The sequence below is a fragment of the Dendroctonus ponderosae genome, unplaced genomic scaffold (genome assembly GCF_020466585.1).
Source record: "Dendroctonus ponderosae isolate FM_Combo_2020 unplaced genomic scaffold, Dpon_F_20191213v2 Dpon_F_20191213_4, whole genome shotgun sequence".
NCBI classification, from domain to species: Eukaryota; Metazoa; Arthropoda; class Insecta; order Coleoptera; family Curculionidae; genus Dendroctonus; species Dendroctonus ponderosae.
The window spans coordinates 4,595,843-4,609,336 of record NW_026018611.1 but is presented as its reverse complement, the minus strand read 5'-3'; the positions used below and the strand labels follow the sequence as shown (position 1 = coordinate 4,609,336).

Sequence of the window (13,494 nt, the reverse complement as noted above, 5' to 3'; positions counted from 1 at the left end):
TTGGACTGGGTTGATGAGATTTGCGGCAAATATGGGCATAATCAAGCCAATTTATTCGATAAAAAATGTTTATTTCCATCATCATACATTCGTAACGTTAAAGATAATTACGACTAAACATAACGTTTCCAGTCCCTGTTGATTTCTACTACGCAACAGACTAATCACCGGTTTATACACTTTAAGAACGTAAACTTTCTTATTTTGTACTTTTTCCCTTAGTAAGATCCTTGAAAACAACGAAACCGGAGCTTAGATACGAAAACAATACGTCCTTAGTTCAAATAACGTATAAATTAATGGACAAATGAAAAATACGAGGTTTAAACCAGTTTAAACCTACAAGAATCTATAAAATACAAAATATGTTTTCAATTTATTTAACTAGCACACGCTTTGCTCCATATAACAAGCCAAATTGGACGGATTGTAACTGCTACTTATATAAAATATCAGATCTTTCTAAAAAATGCCATTCATTTCCCGTGAATCAGTTAAAGCTTTTCGTTAGCTTCTGTAGGCACATTCGGCTATTACACTAAATGTAAGTGAGTGCATTTAATCTATGCCTAAATGGACGCTTTCACAAAATTCTGGTAATGAATGCGAATCTGATTATGCTACAATTAAACCTATCAACTCAACAGTGCTTTGAACATACTTTGTGGTGCGCATTAGCCTAAAGTACATATGGCTGAAGAAAATATTTGAGAAAAAGTAGGCGCGAGTTAAAACCCATTAAAAGGCGTAATTAGACCGCTTTTTCATTACTTTCGTCCTCGTTTTTCGCTGGGGTGTACACAATTTCCGCATACTCAGTTTTCTCATCAGCATTCTTCACCACTGGAACCATAACAGGACTATTCGACCTCACCAAGTCCAGTTCAGCATACACCAGTCCTTTGTCCTTTTCCTCTGTTGCCTCTGCAGGTTTCGGCTTGTTTTCCTCATTTTTTGCCTGTTGCTCAGTTGTATTGGTGTCGGTTTCATCCGGCTCCATGTGGCGAACGTTCGGTTCTTCTTCCGATGAGACCTTGTCGTGTTTCTTCTTGAAGAAAGCGGATGTTAGTTGGATTTGAAGCGGTCGGCGCTTGGTTTCCTTTGGGCGCACATCTGCACTTTCAGTGTCGCTACTTTATGGAAACAAAACGGTGATTAGTAATAATGAACAAATTAGTTCGGGTTCGGCAAATAAAGTACTTACGATTCGTTAATGTAGCGAGTATCGGCCGATCCTGAAACAGTCGAAAAATTATTGAGTTTTTCTTTGAAATCCAGAGCTTTGGAACACAGTAAAGCAAATGTTTTCTGTCGGGCGACTTTGAATGAAACCAGCACTCGATTTCAATAGTTTGTCTTTATTTATAAAACAAATAAAAATATATTTAACTAATTCTAATTATATTGTATCATAAGTACATAAGGTTTACAAAAGTATACAGTATGTGCTGATAAACATAGAGAAACGCTTTAGAAATAATTAAAATATACGAGTTGTTTTAAATTAGCTACATTTCAGTCCACAAATCTTTAAGACGTAATTGGGAGCAGTTAAAACACACTTCAATATACGAAATAAAGAAATTCGCTTAGGAAATACTATCTTAAAAACTACTAGAGATGCAAGTCAAGAAGTTGGCAGTATAAAAACTTAGAATTTATATAAATAATACAACTAGAACGTAGATAAGGGGAAATTAAATACGACTTTTTTTGAACTACTATGACTATGTATGTATACAGACTAACACATAGTAATATCTTAGAGTAGAGTAGAGAAAAAATAATTATTGTCTTATACTTTACATTAACTAAACGTAGACTACTGTAGAATGTTTGTCAAATATCAACTTTTCGGTAAATTCATTACTAATTTGGTACAACAGTTCGGTAAGTTCGCAGAAGTTTTAATGATTTCTTTTAGTTGTTATGGCAGCAATTTTCACTAAATTTATGGTGCAGTTTGCAAACGAAAAAATCAAAAACGTTCTTAAAATTTAACGTAATTGTTGGTCCATGTATTAGCCGAAGTAACAATACATTGCTCGATAAACTTTTTGCCTGCGGAATTTTCAGAAAGCCAAAACAACTCGGGGAATGTTTTCGTTCTGTCTCTAACTACGAAAACTGAAGTACACAATTGAGAATTCAATGCCTATTCGTTATGAAGAACATCGGTTTTTGACTTATTTTACAAAATAAATGTTTAACTATACAATAGAGTTCTGGTGGTTTGAGTAGTCAGGGTGCAAGCGAGTGAATATTGTACAATTCAGCAGTTGAATCGAACGGAAAAAAATGAATTGCCAGATTTATCTAATCTAGGTCACTAGTGCAATACACCCTGTATAATTCGAGAAAAGTTTTAAATATAATGGACACACAGACATTTATGAGTAAGACGCTTAAATATTTTATTTTAACAAACCGTGCCGTTGATTTTTTTTAGGTTTTGATGAAAATAACTTTTAAATATATAATTGTTGTATTTACATTAAATATATCTAATAGACAACATATTAATATTTAATAATTGAAAAATCACTAAGGTTTAAATCTAGTCGCGTAGCAGTCATTTCTTTTCTCGAATTGCAACGACACCAACTCGATGGGGAGATGTTCAAGTTGGTATAATTGTTCATAATGATTTAATTTACTAAATTCTTTGATGGTAAATATGCTAGTTTGATGACAGTGGGTAGAAACCATACTTTGGTCACGCAATGGACACTCATCTCATAGGAGAATTCGGTAGTTTTTGCAATAAACTGAAGATGCTGATAATATGGGAGTGTAAGTAGCAGCACGGGAATGTGATCCATTTGATTTTCTAGCAGGTTTCCGCAAATGAAGTGTAAAGGTTTGGCTAATTTGGGAGTTTTCATTGTGCAGACAGGGAAAATGGACCGAGATTAATAAACCCGCTCCTCCAACTGGAATAAGTTGGATTAAATGGATCACGTTCCAGTAGAGCGCCGTTCTGAATCAAATTCGCATAGCATTAGTTCTCTATGAAGAAACATTTCTGTCATGCAGGGGGCAACCAAATTATTCCTTGTGAATGTTTTCATCGCCTCTTTGAGAAAATTATGTCAGATCGGTTCCCTTATATGAGTCATTTAACAGGAACTGGCCCAATGGAATGAAAGAGCGATTTAAATGAATTTGCTTGCAGTTTGTCGAATGTTATTTCAGCCAGTAGCGTTTGCTAAGTGGACGGACTAAAACAGCTACATTTTAACCGGTATTATTTTAGCGCAACAAATGAAATATCCAGAGCTATTCGACTTCACCCTTTCATTGCGAAAATGCTTTGAGAACTTTATAATTCAGTCTCATATTATGCATAGTTGAATTGTTCCATTTTAGCGAATCGAATTGCCATTGAAAAATCACATCGACAGATTAGCAGGAATTATGGATAGTATCTTAGTCTAGAAATATTTGTTACATTGACAACTGATTCCTTATCAGCTAAACACTAATTTACAAGCCTCCCTATCGACGAACACCACGCCTCGCCATCATCACAACCCAAATGAATGAAATCGATCACCACAGCGAATCATTACTAGCAGAACTGGCTGTTTATACTGCCGTGTTAATTTTGTCGTCTTTTTTAATTAGGTCGTTCCCATTGATATACTCCGTGGATACTTGATGTTGAGGATTATCGACGCCATCAGATGTTAGGTCGCTGTGGTGGTGCTGGTTATCGCCCCCTGTATAATCAATTACGGTGGCACCACCTATAACAAACAAAAGCCAAATGTATTGCCGGTGATTGGAGCGGCGCCTATAGGACGAAAGCGATCATGTCCTCGCTCCAGAAGTTGAAAATGCTAATCAAGCGACATGAACTAACCGGCTGTATATTGACTAAACCATTCCATCTAAGCTCTTAATCATAATGAAAGTTGGTTCCTAAATGCACTGTTTTTGACTGCCCGAGTAGGGAACCGATAACGAAAGTTTTTAAAAATCTGCTGCTTTCATCACACCAAAAATTGAGTAAAATCCATTGGTTGCGAACGTTTTTTAAAAAAAACTCAAGGTTGGAAAAGAAACATGAAAAGTGAGCAGTTGGTAAACATTAATGCTGAATTGTCTTCATATACAGGGTGTCCCATTTCCATCATCTGCTCTTTTTAAGTCGAACTTAACATGGTAAAATCGAAACTTGAACAGGAGATCGAGAGGAAAATCCAAAAATTTGTTTTATAATTTGCCGTTTTCAGAATAAGTAGACGGGCTCAGATACAAAAGTTATAACTGGAACACCCTGTATTAGGATACCTGTAATTTATAAAATGTGTAAAATGTGCCTGTAAAATAGCGGAAACATCGCAAATGTTCAAAAAATCATCCGTTGATTTCGATGCTCTTCAGATCTTTTTGGAACGGATTTTAAGGCATTCATGATGTGTAAGGTTTTTATTTCTTCCCCAAACCAACACTTTCCAACATTCCCCAAAGAAAAAATTGGAGGTGTTAATAACCTTTTGTTTAATGGGTCCATGTGCTCCATCCCACTGTTTCTAAAGTGGTTATTTAAATACTTTATTATTCGAAGAGCGTTAAGGGTTGGAGCACCCATCTTGTTCGAAAAAAACACTTAAAGACACCACGTAAATCACAACTTAAAGAAGAAGGACACAAAGTTTCAGTGGATTATATCCGGATCACCAGTTTATTTATTTTTTTCATTTATTCCAAGTTTACAATTGTTTTTTTTTTGTTCGGACCTTTGAATTTTGGCAAATGTGCTTGAAATTCAGTATTGAGTCTAAAAAGGCTGTGCCGCAAAAAATTAAAAAGGCTTCTAAAAAACCAACCTTGGCTTGTTTCGAGTGGTTTTTGCAAAATTTGCGGCTTCATGTTTTCCACGCAATCTGTAAAAATTTCAAATTTATACTTGTCCTAGTTTAGCGGCTATACACTTTTGGAAATCAGCTACAAACTCAGTCTTGACTCAACCTGAGTTTAGAACCGCGCCGTGCCAGGAAAGGTTAAAATGCGTCTAAAAATCAGCCTTTGTCTTGTTTCAAGTGATTTTTGCCTATTTTGTGACTTCATGTTTTCTACACATTATGTAGAAATTTCAAGTTTGCACTTGCTCTAGATTCAAAGCTCCAAATTTTTAGAAATGCGCTTGAACGAGGCTGGAACTGGGCCGCCCCGCGTATGGTTAAAAAGCTTCCAAAAGATCAGCTTTTGTCGTGTTTCTGGTGATCTTTGCTCAGTTTGTGGCTTCATGGTTTCGACGCATTACGTAAAGATTTCAAGTACTCCACTTGCCGTGGTTTTGGAATTTTCAATTTTTGAAAATGCACTGCAAGGGTCTAGAATGGCGCCCTAAGGTTTAACGGCGTCTGACCAATCAGCGACACGCGAAAATCGAGAAACTTTTTGCAAACAAATGGGCAAAATTTTGAAGAAATGTGTGTTTTAATCTGGAAATGCTGCATGTGTAAACTATTAGTTTTGTGGACTTTTTGGCTAAAGTACACATTCTGAGTGTTTGGAAGCCTCAAAACTGGCCTCTGTGGATAAAAAGAGTTGCCGAGCGAACTGCAAAACTTGGGCAAGTTTTACAATTTATATTCGAGCAAAACTAACCCAAAAGTAGGAATTTGGAACGCAGCAGTTGGGCCTGAATTGAAAAACAGGAAAAAATTGAAGTTTTTTATTCTTTTAAGTGGTCTAATTATCAAATTTTTTGAAAATGAGTTTGTACATGTTAAGCGTTCAGATGTGGATTCGCCCAAGCTTTAAAGGCTTCTGAACAATCAGCGTTCGTATCAAGTTGAGTAGTTTTTTTTCAATTATTGCTTTTTAATTTTTGCGCGTTCTTCAAAATTTTCATGATTTTTCTTGTCCTGAATATCGGATTGTAAACGTTTGAAAGTAGCCTTGAAAGTGTCTAAAACTGCGCAGGGCCACCTAAGGTTAAAATGTTTCTAACAAATCAGCGGTTGGCTTGTTTCAAGCGGTTTGTGCTCAATTTGTGGCTTCATGTTTTGCCGGCATTTCGTAAAAATTTGAAGTTTCCACTTGCCGTCGTTTTAGAGTTTTCAATTTTTGAAAATAGGCTGTAAGGGTCCAGTATGGCGCCCTAAGGTTTAACGGCGTCTGACAAATCAGCGACACGCGAAAACCCAGTAACTTTTTGCCTATTTGTCGCTTGATGTTTCCTATACATTTTTTTTTCAAGGAAATAATCGGCGAAATTTTGAAGAAACATGTGTTTTCGTGAAAGTGCCATTGTATATATTAGCTCGTTAGTAGCTGTGCAGAGAGAACACCGTAAAAGTGTCGAAAACGAGACACCCTGTACAACCAAGTATTCTGAAGTCATATTTTGATAACAAATATACATTTTCTCATGTACAACCGATGGACGTTATGTGCTATTCTTTGTTGTGGACGCTGACTATTTCAGAGCAAAAACAAGCATTTTAGATTAATTCTGAGCTGAGACTACTTTGACAACGCACCTGAACTCAGATGCGCTGCCCATGTTTTCTTGATTGATTTTCAGTAATAACCTGTAATAGATAGACATACCATATTAGACCAAACACGACATACTGCATGCAGCTCTGAACGATGCACTTAACGAGGCAAAAAAATCGTAAAATACTGAACAAGACATTTACTGCTGAAGATCTAAATCACGCTAGACAAGACACTAACATGCAAGTAGACGATAACAAGATTTATTGGATGGGCATAAATATTAAACCTTTGATGGTTTGGCATTGCAAAATTTACTTCTACCACCCTCTTTTTTTTTCGGATATAAACTTCTAAGTTAACGTTTTACTATTTGAAATCTAGAAACTTTTCTCAGCAATAAAAAAAGTGTGATTCCGCAAAGATTGAGGGACTTTTAGTGGGACTATTATTCCGGAAATCCATCATCAAATAAATTTCAGTCGTTTCAAATTACTCGTAAAATTTTGGCTCAAACTAAAACAATCAATTACAATTCGAAATAAATCAAACTCCATTCCGTGGACTGACGGAGGGAAATTAACGGAACGAAAGATTTCCGGGACAGTCGGAAAATTTTCCTTAGTTTACTTTGGGACCGTAAAAGGAAAACGAATCGGAACAAGACACAAAAGCGGCTCCTAGACAAAGCAACTTACCTTCCATTCGAATACGGCAGCTTTTATTTTTCGAGCAATAACTGAAGGGTTGATAAACAGTTTTTGCAACATTTTCCTCTTTCGATTTCTATGAATACTCCTCATGTTTAGCAAGCATGAAGTTTTAAAAAAGGAACGTTTTAAAGTTTGCAAATAAAATTCACTTTTTGCTGCTTAGCAGGTCTCCTGTTTATCGAGTTTCCACTGGTTTTTTCTATTTATTTTGCTTCAAAAGCGTTTGGAGGCCTTATTGCGAAAACTGTTCATTAGTGGTGGCGCCACGTTCTTTAACCAAAGACTCATAAAGCCTGTTTTTTTGTTCTTTTCTGAACAAAACAACTTTATTTTTCCGTTGCTGGACCATCAAAGTCCTTGATAAGTAACTGTCCATTACGCTCCAGCTATTACAAAGCTTCACTTGTGTCTCCAAGTTGGAAAGTTATTTTATTTATATCCTGGCATGCACTCTAGAACTGACTCTTCTAAATCTACCATAAGCACTAACTAGACTAGAAGTATATCGGTTGTGATGTTACAGCCCTGCTACCCTCAATGGTCCAAGTAGCTGTTGTTTTCTTAATCAGAGCAAAACACCTTGTAAATTTCAACTATGAATAGTGGGAGTTTCGCGAAGTTCAAGCGCTTTCTTGCAACTTCTTGTTGTGATTTAGAACCGGTTTTCTAAGAGATTTTTTGTTTCCAAAAGTACGCGACACTTTTGGTAAGTGTATGGATGCTGGCGATTTTTTTAGAAAAATGCGACTCTCATTGGTACGAACTGTGCAGGTGCCACTGAATCTAACGAAAATCAGTTAAATGTATATGGGATATAAAGGTTTCAGCTTCATTTGCGCCATAAAAATTCCTCACTTTAGTCATTTGTAATCATTTTCAATTGGAACAGATAATTTGCTTAAATCGATATTTCAATTTGCTGATGAATGTAAAAGAAAGCACAGCACACATTTATGCAAAAATCTGCAAACTCCAATTAAAAAAAATATTTTTATCATCCATATTTTGTTTCGTATTTAGGTTTTTAAATTAAATTTTTTATAGGAATTATCAATAATTTTGATTGCGTGCGTCATTATCAATTAATCTATAATTTTTCATTGCACGTATTTAGCATATGAAGGTCGACCAGATATATTTCAAAATATAAAATGTTTCCAAATTGACAGGAAGATTAATAACATTTTTGTACAAACATGTGAATGTGCATTATACAGGGTGTTCTTAAATAACTGTCGCAATGGAAAACTGATTCTGCATGAGCAAAGAAACACTTTCTTATAGATGCAGAGCGTGAAAATTTAACTTAGGTTTAGCCCTTTTACGAATATCGTAGGCATCATTTGGATTACCGAAATGAGTTAAAACTCTATTACCAGCTACTTGTTTGCAGGCAAATCATCGTTACGCATCGTTCGAAAAATGTCAATTTTTCTTCAAAACGGTTAACTAGAGCAAAAACTCAAGATGAGGCTTTTTTATGTAGCATTAATTGGAGCTTCAGAAATTGGTGTCTAAATGCTAGTTTTCTCAGTGGCCTTGAAATAAGAGGAAAAAAACCATTCAATCCCTTAAAATCTGCATAAAATAATAATAATATAGTGAAAATGTGGGTACAAAATTTCATTCCTGTAGCTCAAACGGTTTCTAATATATTAGACAAGAAAGCTAAAATTTTGACTATCTGTATCTTGAAAAAGGAAACACTACGACACAAATTGAAGAGTTAAAAAGAGTTTTTCAAAATTTCTCACACAAAGAAAAAACATTTTTTGGTGACAAACCTACAGTTTTTAGTTGCAATAATTTGCGATCATCCTGTTTGCATCACATTCTTCGTAACTATTGTTCAATTGCCTTTTTAACCCTTATTTCCTTGTTTGGATGTCTAAGCGCAGAAGTGAGAAACTTATGTAATTTATGCTTCGTTCCCTCAACGTAAATTGCTGTTTATTCATAATAGAAGTTGGAATGAGTTGCACCTTAAATTAAAAGTTAGTGGAGTTGAAAGTTAACCTGCCAGATCCCCTTAAGGATTATCGTTATTCATTAACTAATTATTCCTTGTTATTGTTGACACCCTTTCTCGGTGTATTTTTTCCCTAAAACTTGCTTTATCCACATACATAGTGAAGATTTCATCTAATTAATCATTCGATAACAATTTACGTATTACAACAAACATGCTGAACATCGATTTTTCTATGCAAAAACATTTCGAATAGGCAACACTTGCTTTACTACATTCCAATACTTTAATGCGGCGTAGAATTTTCGAAAATTACTCAAAAATTCCAAAAAAAGTATGCAAGTTAGCGAATATAAAAGAATGACTTACCGCTAAAACACCATCTTCCATTGAGTTTGGCGAAAATCAGAATGGAAACGATTAGAATGACGAACATGATGGCTACAACGATTCCAACTATAGCGGCCACACCAATTTCGTAACCTGAGAAAGAACAATGTATAAATAAAAAAGAAAGTTTTATTTACTGCTGAGGTAAAAGTTTGATTTAAAATCGAATATAAGGTGGAAAGTTAAATATTTGACAAACGCGATAAAAAGCAAACTTTGTAAAACATTGTTTTATACATGACGAGAAAAAAAAAATAATAAAAAATTAAATCAATGAAGGAAGAAATCGTACACTAATAAAGTGTCTATGTGAATCAAAAAAAAATTAAAATGTGTTTACCTACACACTTTATTACAAAAGGCAATTTTTAAATTGTACAACTTTTTCGTTAGATTTTAAACCTGTTCTATCCACGCTCTTCACATCAATTTAATTTTGTTACATTATTTGGATTCGTTTCTTTCCTTATTTATACAATTCTTTATACCTACCATAAATGTGCTGCCTAAAAAATTTCGTAATTCCTGCAGCGTGTGAAAATCAAACAGTTTGATATTTTAGTTGAAACAGAATGATAAATAAGAGAAAACGAGTTTCAATTACCTTTGGGTTCAGGATTTGTGGAAATTTTCACTCGGTAGTCTTCGCTTCCTTGGTCATTATACGCTGTTAAAATGTAGTCTTTTTCGGTGTCCTGCTTGCTAATTCTGGCTATTCGCAAACTTGCAATAAACATGCCGTTACCCTGTTAGAAAAAGACATTTTTGAGCCAATTTTTTTCTTTGCATTTAAACTAAATTGCAACTTTAAAAAATATCGATTAAAAATCGCCCTGAGAACCCGTCTGTTTTCTGGGTTTCAATGTGTTTATCGGATTTTATACTCACCAAATCCTGAGCATATTCAGCCTCCATAATTCCCGTATTATCGTGACTGCCTTCCCGAATTTTCTGGCCGTTTACTGTCCATTCGATGGTTGGTTTCGGGTTGGCCTGGATAGTTACATTTATCACTCCAGTCTTGCCAATTTCATATCCGAACTCTTCGATTGGCTGGCGTTGAGGCAACGGCGGATCTAATTACGGTTAATCACACCTATTTGATATCGATTGAGATTCGAAAATGAATTACATACATTTAATGTCCAATCGTCGCTTGGTTTCCGCCTGGCCTCCAGCGTAAGCTGGATGATATCCAACGCATTTGAGAAACTTTGCATTATCCGATGCTCGTAACCTTCGTGTAAGGTTTTGCACCTTTGATTGGAGATTTTCCTTTGCCAAGTCCACAACGGTGGGCATGCTGAGCTCGCCAACGTCAATGAGTTCATCCCCTAAAAAAAACATATTTTTCATCATTAACATCTTCTGGCTGTAATGCTAACAAAAACCTACCTAAATACCAACTGATATTAGCAACAGGTCTTCCGTCTCGGATCACACAGGTGGCTCGCAGAACATCATCCACTTTGTAGACGTTCAAGTCATCAGCTCCTCGACTCAGGTCCAATTCCGGTAGTTTCGGAGCTCTGGCCACCACTAAGCTCATCGTTCCAACCGATTCCTGAGCCTCACTGGCGATGCCCAAAGTGCATTTTATCTCGCCATTGTTATCGTCCTTTGCTCGATGGACGGTAAAGCCACATTGGCCAGCGTCCAAACCTTCGCCGTAGTAAGACACCTGGGTAGAAATTTAAGTTAATTGTATCGAAACCTGCGTGGAATGAAGCGATAAACTTACATCGGCGTTTGAAATGCCTCGGTTCAGGTTGTAGGATCTCAGCCCGGGAATTTCCACGCGACAGTACTGTAGGGGAACTGCCACTCGACACATGTAGGAGACTTGATCCCCTACTAGGACTGTTTGTTCTCTTTTGTCGACATCCACTTGAGCAGACAGTATTCCTGAAACCAAAGATGTTCAGTTAGTCTTGAACAATCAAAAGAACTTACATTTTATTGAATCCCCTACACTTTATCGGCATTAAAATAGCAGAGAATTGGCAGAGAAAGTCACTGATCTTATGAATGAAAAACTAAAGCATAAAACAAACTGAGCCGAACACAAGCAGTCTCATACAGTCATTGAGCAAAGATCCAGAGGAGCAAAAGAAAATTGCAACAGCAAAATGCCAGAAAATCTAAAAGTATGCAGTAGTGACAAAAAAACGCAACACAAAAAGCAAAAAATTACATCGCTATTTTGATTCGAGCCAGTTTATATAAGGAGGCAACGGAGAAGTTGCTGGCGGTCGAAGTTTGGGATGCTAATCCTTTAATTAAGTAACGGTTTCGGAGTAATTAATCTAAATTGAGAACATTTGAACAAACGAGGATGGAATAGAGTAATAAAATTAATCTAATTTTAAATATTTACTAAAACACGTGTGTCATACTCCATTAAATTATGAAAACTATATTTTATCTTCTGTTGTTTCCGAACTGCACATAAAATTTGCAAATAAAAAGTTTGTGTGCTGCAGATAAAAAGTGTCTCCTTTTTAAGTCAAGTTGTTCCCTCACAGCTCGCTGACAATTATTCCTAATTATAAACCCACATTTCTTGAAATAACGTACACTTTCTTGACAAAACTAACATAAATGTAGGACCGATTGTAATGGACTTTCGACTCAAGCAATTCAATAGAGGCACAAAATGAACAGTAAAAGTGGCGCAAGCACAAAACCTCAAATTATTGAAAAGAATCATCCTCCAGTTCGACAAAAAAAACGAACACGTTACAGAAGCCAACAATTGCGAATTTTACCAAAAAAACACCAGCACAAAAAGGATGAAACTGCGTCGGTATTTTTATTCCATCCAGCTCATATTAAGGGCTCAGTATCAAGTTTGGGATTCTCATCCTCTAATTAAGTTAAAAGTAAACATTTCCAGAGTAATTAATCCAAATTGGGGACATTTGAACAAAAGAGCATGGAAGGAAATAACTAAAATAATCCATTTCAAATTATTTATCAAAATGTGTATCATACTCAATTAAATTATGAAATATACTTCAAAATGTTTGAAAAGCGAGCATATTCAGTTACATTTCTACTTTTTCTTGCTGTTTACGAAATACACTTGAAATTTTAAAACAGTTTTATGGAAATTTTCCAATTAAAGTTCCAACAAAAACACACATTTCGTGAAGCAGCAGGTACACTTTATGGACACAAAACTAATACAAATTTGGTACCTAACCGATTGTAATGAACTTTCGGCTCAAACGATTCCTCTGAGTTAAAATAATAGAATAGCAAAAAGAAGGAAAAAAGCTGTGGAACTGAAAATAATGAGTAAATCTAAAAAATTAAATAATGAGAGGAGAAGGATTAAAATCTCAGTAAAATACTCATGGTTGAAAAACTGGAAAAGATGGTTCATAGCTCGTTTGTTAACATCTTTGAAAAGTAATCGAATTTTATGGGAAAAACTAAAACATCAGCACAAAAAGCATAAAATGCGTCGGAATTTTTATTTCAGCAAGCTCGCAATCAACATCCACATACACCTCGAGGATCTTTCACTTCAAACACGGGGAAGTTAATGCAAACAATCGGAACGTGCATGCAATTTGTCACAGTAGCGCCAATATTTATTCTTGAACTTTGCCGATTCGCGAAACTCCTCAACTATTTATTGTCTGCAGCAGAGTCTCGATATGAGGCAATCAATAGCTAATAAGATTGGCTCAGAATTAACTGTTTTTTTTTGGAGGAATAGCTTATTCAGTGCCTCGCAGGCAGAGCGATTTTGGTCGAGTTTGTGCGCAAACTTTCCCTGGACTTACTTACTCATTTACTTACTATCAAAAATAAAGTTTTCTTGATCAAAGGGAATTCAAGCCTGCATCTTTGAGCGCATTACATATTAAGAGGCTACGGAGAAGTTGCTTGCGGTCGAAGTTTTGGACACTCATCCGTTAACTAAGTTACAACCTTTCTCAAGTAATTAACTAAAAT

At 35.7% G+C, this 13,494-nt stretch overlaps 1 protein-coding gene across 3 annotated transcripts in view; it reads right to left on the bottom strand.

Annotated features, from left to right (window-relative positions):
* Nucleotides 1-54: 54 nt before the first annotated feature.
* Nucleotides 55-13,494, bottom strand: part of LOC109544049 (fasciclin-3) — a 145,525-nt gene continuing 132,085 nt past the window's right edge. The window contains exons 2-9 of one of the 3 annotated variants that reach the window (XM_019914062.2): nt 11,270-11,433; nt 10,924-11,209; nt 10,665-10,862; nt 10,417-10,604; nt 10,133-10,274; nt 9,508-9,621; nt 1,205-1,235; nt 55-1,133 (exon numbers count right to left, since the gene is read on the bottom strand). In XM_019914062.2, coding sequence (XP_019769621.1) covers nt 752-1,133; nt 1,205-1,235; nt 9,508-9,621; nt 10,133-10,274; nt 10,417-10,604; nt 10,665-10,862; nt 10,924-11,209; nt 11,270-11,433 — 1,505 coding nt within the window. In that variant the 3' untranslated portion in view covers nt 55-751. Of the gene's footprint in view, nt 1,134-1,204; nt 1,236-1,338; nt 3,750-9,507; nt 9,622-10,132; nt 10,275-10,416; nt 10,605-10,664; nt 10,863-10,923; nt 11,210-11,269; nt 11,434-13,494 lie in introns of those variants that run through there. The other 2 variants (XM_019914063.2, XM_019914064.2) reach the window with 2 other exon arrangements.